We start from the raw sequence: 16204 nt of genomic DNA, 5'->3' as shown, positions 1-16204 counted from the left end.
TTGTGATTTGTTGGAGGAAATTACTTTCCTGGACGGGTTTGATTAAATATTAACCAATAGTTTGGGTGTGTGGGGAGGCTGCTGCAGCAGCTGATGGACAGATATGGATTAGACGACCGAGTGAAACAGGACCTCCAGGTGTTTCACGCGTGGTATCTGAATACAAATTCTGAGAAATGATGGGTGTGAAAAATGAAAATAAACAGGAAAACGTGTTACTCGCATATGTAATATCTGAATACACTTTATTTATCTCATGAGTGTACATTGCTGAAGTCCGTAAGCGGACACCAAGACCAGTCATCTCTTTTAGAAGATTGGCAGACTACATCCGAGGCTGCTTAGCATAATCTTCTTTTCAGCGTTTGAGAGGTTAAATATCGATTACACAGCATTTTTTAAATATGGAACCCATAACTCCCATAGAGTAGGTCATTTGACACTTACTGCTGTTTTGAAGACAGTAATAACAACATGTAAAATGTATTAACTACAAAAAAAAAAAAAAAAAAATTCGCTTCTTCTTGTACGTTAGCCAGACTTCTAACCGGAAGTGACAACCATTTGGGGGTACAAATATATGAAAATATTTCTGCCTGCTAATATTTTATAAATGTTTACAGTTCAGTATGTATGTATGACTTCACCCACGTAATTGCGTCTCGATTAGCTATAATAATAAATAATACAAATTCCAAATTGCATAAAGCACCTAACAGGTGGAAACAAGCACACCTGTTGAATGGAAGAGTCTGGTAGCGGTAGGTAGAAAAAGAAAGAAAAAAAGAAGAAAAAAAGAAGAAAGAAAAGAAGAGAGAAGGGAAAGAAAAAGAAAAAAAAGAATAAAAAGAAAGAGAGAAGAAAAGAAGAAAAAGAGAAGAGAAAAAAGAAAAAGAAGAAAAGAGAAAAGAAAGAGAGAAAAAAACAGAAAGAAAGAAAAAAAGAAAGAAAAAAGAAGAAGAAAAAAAGAGAAAAGAAAGAGAGAAAAAAACAGAAAAGAAAGGAAAAAGAAAGAAAAAAGAAGAGAAAAAAGAAAAGAAAAGTAGCGGTAGGTCATTTAGCGACTTTGCTTGTTATCGCCTGTCACGTGCATTACGAACGTTACTCCAATTTTATTATATTTTATTCCACTTATTTATTTGTTCATTATTTTTATTTATTTATTTATTTTAAACTATATTTATTTATTCCATTGGTTCCAGTAACAAGCAAGGTAATATGTCACTTCCGGCAGCCATGTCTTGCCTGACGGTAATTAACAACGTTTGAGTGTTTGAGTGGCTAACCCGCCTTAGTTTTCCCTGTTGAACAGGAGAAAGAGTTTGTTTGGTTTTACCCCATCAGAAAAGCTTTAAGAAGAACAATCTCCAAAACTTTCCAAACTGCCGTAAGTATTGTAATTTTAAGGGGAAAAAAGGGTAAAAGTTAACAAGCGAGTCAAAAGTAAAGCTTACTGTGATGCTTCTAACTGTCAGCTACAGGTGAAGCAATAGTACTAAACGCAAACTCATTAGTTTAATGTGTGTGTCGCGCTTTTCAAGTGGTGTGCAGGGCTTTACCTACTGTTGCTCGCTAAAACGATATAGTAAAGCTAAATGAATCATGACATATACTAAGCTAGCTTAGTCCAAAAACATGTAGCACTACTTTAAAGGTGGGCTGGTGCTCGGCACTTATACAGAGCCATTTCCTCCGTTATGTATAACTCAGTAGCCATGCCTTTGACGTAGCACAGGTCCGTACTCAAATTGACTTTAGATTGTTAAGAACATTAAAACATGGCAATGTTACTTGACTTGGGAAAGTAGGAGACTCCAGCAACAGGCCAGAAGTAACATAACTGAACTGGTTTTACATAGAATACCATAGGGTTTAAAATAAAGTAACTATGACTCAGGTACTATTTACCAACACTTATTAATATTATTGATCCACTTGTATTCATTGAGGTCCTGTAAAGAACATCTTGCGTACTAGAAATGTAACTGAAACCTTTTTTGTTTTTTTAGTAACAGGAACCACATCAGGGAATTGGAAAAAACTCCCAAATCTCAGGGACAGAAACTAATCTCGTGAGTTATAGCTGTGCAAGTTCACATGAATGATGCGTGCACATTAAATCAGCATTGCGGTGCATTTTACCATTCTTTTTTTTACCTATAAAGTGTTGTACCAGAGTATGTTTTTGCCCAAGGCCTTTACATTTTAAAACTCAGCTGATTAACTGTGGTCCTTAAAGATTCTTGTTTTATTTGAGTATGAATGTTTGCCGTTGACCTCTTTGACCCATCTTAGTTGTGAAACCAGAAAGATAGAAGTGTATTTGTCGGTGATTAAAACACTTGGGACCTTCTTTCCAGCAGTAAATTTCAAATACACAGTCTTTTGTCCCTGATATTCACCAATGCTTTTATGAAAAGAGTGCCTTTGGGTATGCAAGCCTCTGTAGTCTGGACTGGCTCAGTTGCAGACATTAGTCACCAAGGGTCTTGAGTTCAGCGCTCCCCTGTCAGCGTTTTGGAGCAGCACAATGGAGACAATAGCAGCTAGTTCACGTTCATTACACAATGTTCCAATCCAGCTCATGCTGTGGGAGAGCCGGAGAAGGGAAATGGTGACTTTTGATTAAATGGTTGAGTAATTGTGTTTTGCCATTAGCGTACTGCAGTCGATTCATTCATGTCGATGTTGACTGAGCTCAATGCATCGTGAGGTTTGGCTCAGCATTTGTTAGGGAAATTTACAGGAAAATCTGATGGAGTATGTTTTGTAAGAACTGCGGTGTTTATGCCTACGGAGGGGGGCGGGTAGTTGAATCAAAATACAAAAGGCCAGCCTGTACGTCATGTGATGGAATCCGTGTCCGTTCAACGTGCATTTTTTCAGTTTGTCATTTAAAACTGGTGTTGCTGCATGTGATGATTCTCACACAGCTACCTGAGGCGGAGGGCTGGCTCATATTCTGTCACTTCCGTCCTGTATCAGCGGTGGCACCAGCGTAAACACGTGTGAGAAAGTAGCAGTTAAGTCAGATCCTCTGAGAGAAAGTGTTGAAGCATATTTATTCAAATTAAGACTTGGCCTTGAAACAAAAACGTGTAGACCTCACAGGAGGGGACACGAGGCACTTCAAAAATCCTGAATAGAAACCTGTTACAGAATTTTGTTATAGCAAAGAAAAAAGTTGTCCCTTCCCCCAAATGAGCCAGTGAAACAGTTGAACTGGCAACTGTGTTGTTACTTTGACACATGTGAAAATAGGTCATGACTGCTTCAGATGTGTAGTGGCATGCATCTCTGTAGTGTCTCGGTGATGGTAATGAAGTCGGTATGTTGTGTAGCCCGACACATTTGTCATAACTAGGCTGTAATTTAGATCAGGATGGGTAACAAACATGAACTCTTTGAAACGTCTTGTATGCTGCTTCTTTACATGCAGTTTTTATTTCTTATTCACCGTTGACATTAAACTTATGTTTGTGTGTATAGTCATCAAAAGAACTGCCCAGAGGCACGACCATGGTGGCTGCCAAGCGGCGAGACCTGATAGTGAAGGGGCTTTGTTGTAGGTACAGCTCCAAGTTTGGGGGTATCATGTTGAGACAGCCAGAGCCCTGCTGCACATGTGAGTGTTGGAAGTCGAGTGAGTTCACGTAGAGGTTATTGATATGTGGGAAACACTGTGGGGGAGAGAAGGGGTTGCCAAGTTTGAGGATAATGAATGAGGTTTTGGGTTTTGGGTGTTCTTTGCCTGGGAAATTCAGACTGGGAAACTTTCTGATCCCCGTTTCCTGTGTTGTTCTGTGGAAACCCTTAAATGCACAAATATTATTAGACAGTGGAATCTGGGCTCTGACCACGAAGGCAATACTGTGTCCATGTTTCACAATATAGGGGATGGACACACGCAGCATTACAAACTGATAATCTTTATTTGTTCTGTCAGAAACTAGTTTTCCAGGGGCTTCTTGTCATGTGCAAAATTCAGTAAATGTATTCATTTTATTTTCCCTCTCAAAAATTAATTAAAGGAATCATTAAAAAAGGCGTGTGCAGATAAATTGGTAGCACCTGCATAAGACGACGACCTTTGAGTGACGTTGAACTAGTAACTAAATCTGTTTTTGTGTATTATTCCCTCTGAAACATTGCTGAGGATACATTAAAATATATCCTGAGCTTGACGCTTGCATGATTAAATGCAGAGAGTGGTGGTGGTGTTACTGCTGGAGGAGGAGTGAGTCATTCATGCTGTCTTAGCCATAGGGGGAAGCCTTATGTTGTACTGTAGAGTCTTCTTTCACTCAGTTTGGCTGTCGGTATGTTTTCTGCATGGCTTGCCCACCATCCCTTCAGTTGCATTATTATTTATCTGTACATTTGTTTCTGGCTGGAGTTATTTAGGGGGTTTTCCGAATGGGATGAGGGAGCCAGTCAGTCAGTGTTTATGAGCAGTGATCCCTCATCCTGCTCGATTGTTTTTCTTTAGCCTGATGAGTGGAAATGTTCTGTGTTGCAGAGTTTTGGACTCTCCTGTCCAGCTGAAACTTGTTAGAAAAAAACTGAAGGAAAAGGGGAGACTGTCTTGGGATTGCATATCACGGGCGATCGTGGCTCAAGAGTTGGCAGTTCGTCTTGTAATCGGAAGGTTGCCGGGTCGAGCCCCGGCTCGGACAGTCTCGGTCGTTGTGTCCTTGGGCAAGACGCTTCACCTACCGCCTACTGGTGTTGGCCAGAGGGGCCGATGGCGCGATATGGCAGCCTCGCCTCTGTCAGTCTGCCCCAGGGCAGCTGTGGCTACAACTGTAGCTGCCTCCACCAGTGTGTGAATGTGAGAGTGAATGAATAGTGGAATTGTAAAGCGCTTTGAGGGCCCCGAAAAGCGCTATATAAATGCAATCCATTATTACATTATTATCTATTTTGGGACCTAAGCTGATACCAGAGTTTATTTATTGTCATCGATATATACACATGGTTTAAGTACAGACTTATTTTTCCTGTGTGAAATTGAAGGTGTTATATATATAGTGGTAGTTGTTCTGTGAGCACCACTGATGCTGCTCAGTTAACCATTAGATGATCCTTAAAATCCTGACTCTTTTTACCGAAGGACAAAAAATGCCACCTTGCCAACAAATGCGGTAAAATTATTATATAGCAACTTTTTTTTAAACTTTAAAATACTCAATGTTTTAAAACTACTTCAGCCTGAAAAATAATTTCAAATATTAAGTATAATTTTTGCGATTTCACCCTTTAAAGCCCAGTATGTTTACATAATTCCACTGTTTTCTATTGAAAAAGCAAAAACAATTTCCATAAAATACATTTCGAGGAATATTTGATTGTTTTTATTGGGCCTTAGATGAGTCAATGATTGGCAGCAACATGTGTTTTTATTTTTTTTGTAATGTCAGATTAAAAGAAAACAAAACCTGACACTCGTGATCCCAAGGACAAAAAATGGCAGCTTCGCAAAAACTGCTGTAAAAATACTATGATGTAATATTTTTTCCCATTTTAAATGACTGTCTTTTAAAACTACTTCAGAGTAAATGCAACTATTAAATATCTTTAATCATATTTTAACCATATAAAGGTCTGTATGTTTATGTAGCTCTACGTGGAGCAAATGGACAGACTGCTGTCTTTGCAATCAAGGTTCCCATATGGTGCTGCCAGCTCGTCTCTTTCTATCTGTGCAAAAGTCACACTGCCCTTAAGTTTGATGATGAGGCTTGAAGGTGGTATTTTGGTCCCCGCAGAGATATGAATACACGCTCAAACACACACACCATTATCTAACATCAATAATGGCACACTTATCATTTCCCTTGCAGAAAACAGAAAAAGTGTGACATTTTGCTGCTTGCTTTGAATGGTAAAAAGTAGCGCCACCTGGTGGACAGTAATCCAAAATAAAATTTTAACATAAAGGAATGCATTAGTTGATGTCAACATAAATGTGGTCATTTTTTGGCCTGAAATGTGGCGGTTTTGCGTAGCTTAGCCATTTTTAGATATTCTAAGGAGCTGAGACAAATAAAATTTTTTTTTAAATCTTCTAGTAAATATGAGCTATTCATTCAGCACAGCCAAAATAGGATGAAAATTAAAAAAGGAATGGCACAAAATGTCCCCAGGATCCTCTGAGAGTTTAAAGGTAGAGAATTTACTGGAAGTGAGGAGTTTGGGTGAGCTGTGTGTGCGTGGGTGAGCTGTGGCTTTCTGTGAGGAAGAAGAGTGTGCTTTATTTTTTGACACACAGGAGCTTCTGTGAAACAAGTCGGAGATAAGTAACACAGAGCTATGTATGCGCCTTTGTATGCCAGTGTAACGGCAGACGCAAGTATGTGATGTGTATTTATATATAGATAAGTAGACTCGCCTCCCTTGTGGTGTGTCACTTTCAGTCGTGGAAAGGAGTCGAGATATTGGAGCAACTTTTGCTGCGCTTGAACACAGGATGACACATTGCAGGCTGGCACAGCGCTGCTGTCAAATGTCACAGAAGGAATCTTGTAAAAATGCTTTGACAGCAAGCATCTGCATCCATCGTCTTCAAAGGCAACGTGATAGCAAACGTTAAGATCACCAAGAGTGTCCCGGGTCTTTGCCCTGTCGAGCAGGCACAGCCGTACGAGACTGCGCTCGGCGTTCGTGGTTCAACATTTTCAGCTTGCTGTTGTGGCGAATTCTGTAGCCATGGCAACCAAAGGGAGGCAAAGACTACAGGGGCTGATATTATTATGTCTGAGTTTCTTTTTGCCTCCTCAGGAGCACAGAATAGACGGATCAATAAAAAGAAAGTGTCTGTCAGCAACATCAGGACGTTCAGAACCAACCAGCAGCATCAGGACACGAAGCTGAGGCAGCAGCTCTGGTGCAGCATGTATACCACGAGCTGCTGCAATCCACTGTCAGCGTACATTTATTAAAACCTATAGTGGGAATTGGTATAACAGCCAGTTCAGCGTGAACTGGGAATAGCCAAGCTCAATAACTGCTGTCCCATAGTTGTATTTGGTACAGATAAAGTAAACAGTAAATTATTTATCCTCAGCAGAGTAGAAGGAGCTAGGAAATGCTAGTGTTGGCTAGAGTACTAGCTTTCTTGCCATCAGACTGGGGGTGGGTTTTGATTCTAGCTTGAATAACGTGATATTGATTCATTAAAATCCTGAATCGATTTTTAAAAAAAAAATTGGGTAAAGATCGTGGCTCAAGAGTCGGGAGTTCGCCTTGTAATCGGAAGGTTGCCGGTGGTGGTGGTCAGAGGGCCCGGTGGCGCCCCTGTCCGGCAGCCTCGCCTCTGTCAGTGCGCCCCAGGGCGGCTGTGGCTACAATGTAGCTGCCATCACCAGTGTGTGAATGGGTGGATGACTGAATGTGTAAAGCGCTTTGGGGTCCATAGGGACTAGTAAAGTGCTATACAAATACAGGCCATTTACCATTTAATATAAATTTATTTTGCCCGAATCGCCAGAATCTCAGGTTAAAGCTCACAAAATTTCAACAACCACCAAACAGCTAAAACAGTAAATGAGAGCAGGAACACGGATTCTGCACAAAGACGTAAACACAAAGCGCGGACCCGCCGACGCATCAGAATCAGTGAGATGTCGCCTTCCTCACCCGACGCCACGGACACGGTCGGGGCTGAAAGCCGACAGCTCGCTGATTTTGAGGCGTCGGTGGGCGCTTTGTGTTTACGCCCTTTTTGTGCTGATTCTGAAGCTGCAGGTTTGATCTCTCCAAACAATATTGACTGAACCAGCAGCAAAAGAAGATCCAAACTACGCTTCACATAAACCTCGTCATGAATTCCCTCTGACCTTTGCTGTTTCGCTTCTACCATGATAACACATGATCACGCTTCATGCACAGCTCTCTCTCTCTCTCTACTTCAAGAACAGTTTACTGTCTAAAAATCGTTTACTGTCGAAATCGAATCGATTCTAGAAATCAGTGACGATACCCAGCCCTACATCAGACTTTTTGACATGTGGAGTTGTTTGGCATGTGTTATCTTTGGTTTTTGACCAGTTGTCATGTGTTTGGAAGCTTTTATAGCAGGTACAGCAGTTATCACCAACTCTCCTTTGTTGCTCTTCTCTGTATTTATTTCCGGCCCTCCTCTCGGTCCATGACAGTAGATGAAATGGTTATTAATGACTGCAACATACAGTAAGCTCTCTCTCTGTGCACATACATTTTGTAAATATTGTCTTAAGTTTCCCGAGTGAGTCTTGGATTAGTGAGGTACCCTAGTATTGTTCATCTAATGAAACTACTGTAAAATGTTGCTGAGAATGACTAAATGGGATTACCCAGCCACCCACAGGCAGACTCCACCTTACAAGTATTTAGTTGATGACTCATACGGTGATATCGATCACCTTTTTTTCCAGGGACTAGAGAACTGAAGTGACTGTGGAGAACCTGGTTTGTGCTTTGTTGAGCAGGAATGTTACTTTGATTACTGGGTTTGTGAGTTTGTGACTTTGTCGTTGTCCTAAGTTAGGAAGTAAGTTAATTCTTCTCCCTCTGAAGCGTTGTAAGATCCAGAAGTTCTTTTTTTAACTACTATTTTAAGATGCTTCATAAATTATAGCTCCAGTTAAATGCGTCATTGGGAGGCCCATCCTGGCTCCTATCAGCACATCACAGATTCTACACACACACACAGAAAAACACACAAAACCTATATTCGACGCATCCTTGTGGGTGTCACACCAAAATAGAGCGAGCCAGTAAGCAAGCGTAGGCAAATTCTGTCTTTTTCCCCAACTGTAAGTATGTATTAAACTGTGGATTTCATTCGTGTGAGTTTTTAGCTCAAAGTCTCCTTTATGAAGGATGCGGATCTCTTACGTAGAGCCAAAGCCTCCAAATAAATGTAATGCAAGTTAAAGATGTAGTCTGTTTAAATTATCCAAAGAGTCGGACAGTATAGAAGTCGCATCTGTGCTATTTCTGCCGTTGTGTGAAATAGTCCTTTGAAACCCCCTTCAGTGAGTTCATCTGGCTCCATTCTGTCATCTCAGCCTGGCTGTCCAAGCAAAGTACGGTACTCTTGGGAGTGGCCTAATTTAAACCGCTCCACTGTTTATAGATATAAGCTGATCGTACAGCAAGTTTGCTCTGTGTTTATTTAGGTCTGGGGCCTCTGTGAAGATGATCATTGGTGTGAATAAGAAGGACACACCAGTGTTGACATCCTGGAGACCATTAGGTAGACGGCAGAGCTGACCAGTTCAGGATCAGAGACATGAGCTCATCTCTTCCATCCCCTGTTCTCAGGCTGAAGAGAGAACTGGGTTTTAATGGGGGCCTCTAGCAGGGGGTTGACTCGGGAAGGGGTTTCGGGTTAGCAGGAATGCAGCGAGAAGACAACTGCGTAGATTTTCAGGCTAAACTATGAAGTGAATTTGAGTTTTGGCTTGCACATAAAGTATGCACACATGCCAGTCTAACAATCGAACAGATATTTATTCCACTGACCCGACACCAAAAATGATGTAGCATACAGAAGAGAAATACTGGAATACATGTGTTTTATTCTAACTTGGCTTTAGATAATAGCCCCAGTGGCATCAGACTAAACAAGACAGATTCACCCATGAGCTGTTAGTCAGCCTCCCCAGTGTAATCAAGTAATCAGGAAGTGTCTGCTAATCACACAATCTTTCATCATCTAATGTGTATGTGTGACTGCAACCCTGGGCAGGGACGCAAGTGGGGTAATGACAAAACACAGCGTGTCTGGCTGGTGGTACTAACAGACTGAGAGCATTGTGAGTGGCTGAATGGCACGTAGGCACACAACATGGCACACTGTCCTCGCCACACCTTATCGCCCTTCCCGCCTCTCCCTCTCACTGAGTGGAATGTTGTTTTGATTCGGCTGCACTCACTGCTGGCTGTTTGTTTACATTTAATGAGTGCAGGCTAATCACCGTCCCTCATCAGAGCACTTTGGAGTGGAGGGTGGAGGTTTGCAGGGATGTTTCTTCAGCAGTGTGCGGGGAAATGGCACGAGGCCTTGGGCCGTGAAACGTGACTGTTGCAGCATGAGCAAAGGGAATTCCCACTATAGATGTTTTTAACCGAGAGCCATCATATCTGTGATACTCCCGCTCTGTGTTGACATGCCTCAGGTGCAGCAAATGCTGTTCCAGGTAGGTAAAAGGTGACAAGGGACTAGAGCAGGGCGATATGGCCAAAAATATTTATCACGATATATATTTGAAAATTTGCGATAACGATATAACTGACGATATAATTGATGCGAGACAAAATACAACTCCACAACATTACTAGCGCAAAAAGACAACCTTCCATTTATTTTCACTTAAATAAGAAGCTGGTTTTTATGTACATTAAAGCTTTATAAAAATGTAACAGTGCAAATGCAAATTCCTTGCTGAAAGTTTTCCAGTAGAAATGGGCTGACATATCCTGAACATAACCATATATAATATCCACTGAAGTTAAAAAGAGGTGCTTTGCAACATTAAACTGCAGTGTGCAGTACGTATTTTTCGGACCATAAGGTGCACGGGATTATAAGGCACATTAAGCGAAACAAAGCAGTCAGATAAATCAAACTTTATTAAACTCATTCTTCTTGCTTCCTCCACTTCTGTACCATTGATTCATTAATGTTGAATTCTCTGGCAGCTGCTCTATTCCCATGTTGTTGCAGTATATTAATGACTAACCTCGTATTGTGGATGGATTATCTCAGTTGTTCTCCTGACTGAAGTTTGGTCCGTTTACAGCATCCTGCCATGCGATTGCATTTGTCTCTAACCATGAGGAACCTTCACGTTAACTTTTATAAGTGGAAAACTGTTAGTGTTCGTCCTCCAGCTTCACTGTTTATGTTATGCTAACATAGCTGTGTCGCTAGCGATCACGTAGCACATCATTATATACCAGCTAGCCCAACTTCAGTAACCCTACAAACGTCACTGCTGTTTAGTTTTCTGTCTTCATTTATGTTGGAAGTGATAGCAGAGCTGTACGTTTGAATTTTTTCAGAAATCTCTGTCAGAACATGCTATATCATGCTTAGGTAACTAGCTAAACTAGCGAGCTAACTTCCGCTAGCTTCCCGCTAACTTCTAACTCTGTTAAATGTAATAAATTTTGTTTTAATGGATGCCTGGAAGTTAAACTTCATAGTTACCCCTGGTAAAGCAGCAATGCTGATCGTTTTATTAAAGATGAAAGAATTTAGACAGTTTTTAACGCTCAGTGATGCTGCAGTGTTGTTTGACCTGAAGCATACGGAGTTTAGGACCCAGATTACTCCCAGATTTAAGAGCATCTTAGTCTGACAAATACGACAATAACGACGGCCGCTTGCATGTTCTGCAAAAAAATGTGCTTTGTCGTGTATCTGACGGACAAACACCAAACCAGTTCCACATCACTGAAGTTGCACCATTTTTACAAACCAATTCTGGTTCATCTGTTTCACTCAACAATCGGCCATGTGCGTATGAAAACAAAGGCACTGCGCACGCGCGTTTTACTCATATTCTATCGCGATATTTCATTTTCCTATCGTTGCCTAACATTATACCGGTATTACCGTGAACGGTATAATATGGCCCAGCCCTACGAGGGACTCATGTAGAATGGTGCCGATGAAATCCATAGGCAATATTGTGTTAGGCAGAAAATGAGAGAGTCTCCATGAACAGCTGTTATTTTTACAAGAGTCTGGTGCGATGTTTGGAATTCAGCCTACACTTAAAAAAAAAAAATATATAAGATGATTTAAAAAAATGTTTCCCCAGTATGGCCACGTGCATGCTTTTTCATGGAAATGGTGTATACTACTGGATTATACTAATGTCCCACATTCCAGTGGAGTAGTGATGCATTTTAGATTTTTGAAAATAATATGTAAAGTATCATAAATGCAGTCAATATTACTGCCTGTCTAATCAACAGAATGGTCTGCAACCAGCTGCTGCTGATGCAGAGAAAAGAACAACGTGTGCAGGATTGATATTTTTGTTTACTGGGGACACTGACGATAGAACTAGAACGTATTTGATGTATGATAAGCAGTTCAGCCTCACCGTCCCAGCGGTTTCTTGCTTGACTAAAAGAACAGCAGTTTTCTACTAAATGTAGCCTCTATGCTCTATCCGTATAGTAACAGCGATGACCCATTTGCATTTTTCTTGTGGCTTTTTGCTGGTGGCGTGGACAGTTTTGGACCTGCAGGCAGATGCAGAGACATTTTTGAAAAATACCCAGAGCAATACTGCACCCAGCAGGCGAAAGGCATGAGCAAAGGTGGCGAGAAAGTAGGTCAGAGGGAGGGAAGCGATGGGTGTTTGTTAGTGGGTAGGGGTAGATGCACATACAGAGCAGAAACGGTGCAGAGCGTGGTGGGAAGGATAGATGGGGTTAAGAGGGTTGAGGAAGAATTATTTTCTCTATCTTCTGCAGCTTGCTGCCATCTGGAACGTAAACCAAATGTGCCAGAAAGAGCTTTCTTGCTCATAGTCTATATTTGAGTAGTTAGCACTGTTTATCCAAACTCTTAACAGACTGCTCTGCTCTAAGAAGAGACATTTACAAGGCTCAGGACTTTGCAGCACTGTGTCAGTGCTGTCACCTCCGTTTTAATCATAACGTTTAAAATGAAATAGATGTTCGTGTGATCAGCTGTTGTTACTGGAACTATTACTGTAGGTGTGAGCCTACATGTGATCATGTCTGCATCCCTTTTGTCAATCTATTGTTTTATAATTGTGTCTTACTTTGTTACCTTGTTACTGCTCATATTTTATGACTAATCACACACCACGCAGGTGCAAGTCTATGTGGAACAGAGGGGTCGAGAGGTATTTTATGGAGAATAAAGTACTGTGTTTAAGTGACCAGTAGGTGGCACCACTAGCATGTGCACTTTTGGAGTTTGAAGCAAGTTCAACCTGTCAGTTCACCTGAGATTGCCACATGCCAATTAGGATCCACTTAAACTGGAAGAGAGAAAAAATGTAGCTAATCAAGCTTGGGGGCCATGTTTTAGAATGATGGACAAATTTACTCTGCACATCTTTTATATCTATATATGTTTGTACTTTATAGTTTAACTTGAAACTGTAGTTTATTAGTTTTGGTTAGTCTGTGAATCTGTCAAAGCGTTCAGTATCTCAAATCTAAACAGGCTAATTTAGACATTTTTGAAATGCTGAATCTTTCCCTGTTGGAAATCACAATAATAAATTGCAGATGAAACAGTTGCATGATTAAGATGCATATGCTGTCTTCTGCACTGCAGAACTTAGGCAGAATTCGATGAAACCATTCCCATAGGACACGTTGACCTTCAGTGCTTGACAAATCTGTACTCGCAGGCTGAGGCTACCGTGCCCCATTACTATTCTCCACAGGTTGCGTGCATTGCTTCGCGAGTACACTTGCAGTTGTCAGCATCAGTGTACATTTGTGTTCTCCAAAGACCTTTGTTTATTAGTTATACGGTAGCCTTTGGTAAATATTCATCCTCATCTCCCTCTTCTCTTTCCGGTGAACTGTCGTTGTCCATGTTCGTTGTCTTCCTTCTCATCCCTCTGCCTGGCTGGAGTGAGAGCAGCGGGGTCCATGGAGAGAGCTACTGATGGCTGAGGAGCTGTGCACCGGCTGGTTTCGTATCATTGCAGGTACAGTAGGTAAAACACCTTTATTTTTGCAGCAGCACATCACCTCAGCAGTTTGAGCATGGATCGACAACTTACCCTTAGAATAAGGCATGAAGGTCACCCACCACTTTCTGCTTTTTTAGAATCTCAAGCGGTTTACTCACCGGTCCTGCAGTGAAGTGGACTTTGTACTGCATTAGCTAATGCATGCTTGTATTGATGCATGACAACATATGAATGCTTTTGTTTATGTATCCACTGTGGCTACATGTTCACTGTGCTGTGTGGTGTGCCCTTTTTAAAAGTGTGTGTGTGTGTGTGTGTGTCAGTGTCAGAAAATAATAATAATGGATTGGATTTATATAGCGCTTTTCTAGGCACCCAAAGCGCTTGACGGGAAAGCTAGAAAATAGAGCAGCATAAGTTCTTCCTATCCAGACACATGGAACTCATTTCTCATAAGCAACATTCTCTTCTACTTCCTGTATGTTCATACATCATCTACCTTTTGGTTACATTTGAAACCAAATGTAATAGAATCAGATATTACAGAATTAAAGACAGTCTCCTTAGATTACCTGCTGATAATCTGCCTTTACTATAACATAGTCTACTGGTTTGTTAATTTAACAATACAATTAAAAAGTTAAATAACGTTATGTGATGTGTACATCATGTGCACAAAGGCAATAGCATTGGTTGTGTTTGCACTGATTTGAGGCTAGGTATAGAACAGGGCTAGGCAACTCCAGGCCTCGAGGGCCGGTGTCCTGCAGGGTTTAGATGTGTCCTTGATCCAACACAGCTGAGTTAAATGGCCAAATGACCTCCTCAACGTGTCGTAAAGTTCTCCAGAGGCCCAGTAATGAACTAATTGATTCAGATGTGTTGACTCAGGATGAGATCTAAAACCTGCAGGACACCGGCCCTTGAGGCCTGGAGTTGGACACCCCTGGTATAGAAGAACTGTAGGAGACCGATGCAGTACCATGAAAAAGTGTTTTAATATTAGACCAATATAATCTGAGTAAATAAAGAAAAAAATGCACTTTTTAAATTGTAATTTCATTTATTAAGTGGGGGAAAAGCTCTCCAAACCTACCTGGCCCTATGTTCAGTTTCACTAGCCACACCCAGACCTGATCACTAAAATCTCCAACAGTGCATTGACTCATCCAAGAGGTCACAAAAGAACCCAGGATAACATCTGAAGGACTGCAGGACTCACTTGCTTCAGTTGAGGTAGTTCAGGTGTAGTTGAGGTGTTCACGATTCAACAATAAGAAAAAGACTGGGCAAAAATGGTATCATCATTAACTGCTGTGGCAGCGCTAATTAGCTGCATAATCATCATACATGGCTCTCTTGTATTAGAAATAAGAAATATTGTTTGAATTGCCAACTTGCTCGTGGAAACAAATGAACTATATGTTAATGGTACTACACTACAGTGAGTTAATGGTGCCATATTTCTGATTCAGAAGCATCGAAGTTCCAGCACCAGCACAAACTGTTAAATATCTGTCATGATGCTCTGTCGGCACTAGATGACAGTGTAGGAGAAGATGTTTGTCTTGAGGCAAACATAACCGAGCATGGCTGATACTAGAAGAACAATGGGGAAGGAAATTAGCAAGGGATGGTGTAAGTGATAAGAAAGATGAATGGATAAAGGCAGGGAGGAGAAAAAATTACAAAGGTCATAGAGATTACTTAGCAAAGCTTTAGAGCTAGTGGGACCGGGGGTAAGATGAGGGTGTCGACCCTCTCCTTGGGGGCATCAGTGGTGGTTGATACGGAAGAGCTGGCCCTGTAGCAAGAAAAGGATGAAAGGAAGGAGAAGGCAGGTGACATAATGAATAACATAGAAGCAACTTGACAGACAGTAATGCAGTGAAAATAAGAAAGAAGCGTGAAATTATAAATGTGAGAGGAAGCTTTGGAGAGAGTAGTTTTATATCACAGCAGTGTAAGAATGACCTCAGGAAGAATAGCTGCTGAAGTGCTTCAGCTAATGCTGATTCTAATGAACTGAAGTTGCCCAGCTGGCTCTGCTCAAACAAGAATAACAACACGTATTTTGTCTCTTGGATTATTCTATAGTTCCATACATGCACATGTATGTATAGAACTATAGAATAGAATGCACAGGGTACACAGTTCTGCAGCACTATATACATATGAACACTATATAAAATGAACAAATATGCAAATAAATAGTGTTACGTGTGGTTATTGAATGAAGTATTGCACAGTGGTGATGGTAGTTGTGTAGTCTGTGTAAAGAGGGAAGTCCTTGGATTTGGGGGGTAGAACTTTTTTGGGAAGAAACCATTCGTGAGTCTGTCAGTGTTTGGGCTGATGCACCTATAGCGCCTCCCTGAGGAAGCAGGTTGAACAGGTCAAAATCAGTAGGCCTATATATGTGTATAGCATGTACTATTAATATGGGTTTGGTTTCTTACCATATGAGCTAGCCATGTTTTATTAATAAGTGTGTGAACGGGGCGTGTAGTGTAAAATGCTTT

The 16204-nt window shown here is 41.1% G+C and overlaps 1 protein-coding gene across 16 annotated transcripts in view; it reads left to right on the top strand.

Moving 5' to 3' along the window:
* The first annotated feature begins 1218 nt into the window (after positions 1-1218).
* The window catches only part of sgip1a (SH3GL interacting endocytic adaptor 1a), an 80222-nt gene continuing 65236 nt past the window's right edge, over positions 1219-16204 (top strand). For 13 of the 16 annotated variants that reach the window (XM_026146282.1, XM_026146288.1, XM_026146280.1 and 10 more), the window contains exons 1-2: positions 1220-1387; positions 13622-13706. In XM_026146282.1, the coding sequence (XP_026002067.1) occupies positions 13655-13706 (52 nt within the window). In that variant the 5' untranslated portion in view covers positions 1220-1387; positions 13622-13654. Of the gene's footprint in view, positions 1388-13621; positions 13707-16204 lie in introns of all 16 variants that reach the window. The other 3 variants (XM_026146272.1, XM_026146271.1, XM_026146276.1) reach the window with 3 other exon arrangements.

Source organism: Astatotilapia calliptera, chromosome 17 (assembly GCF_900246225.1).
Source record: "Astatotilapia calliptera chromosome 17, fAstCal1.2, whole genome shotgun sequence".
NCBI classification, from domain to species: domain Eukaryota; kingdom Metazoa; phylum Chordata; class Actinopteri; order Cichliformes; family Cichlidae; genus Astatotilapia; species Astatotilapia calliptera.
This window is presented reverse-complemented; position numbering and strand designations above follow the sequence as displayed.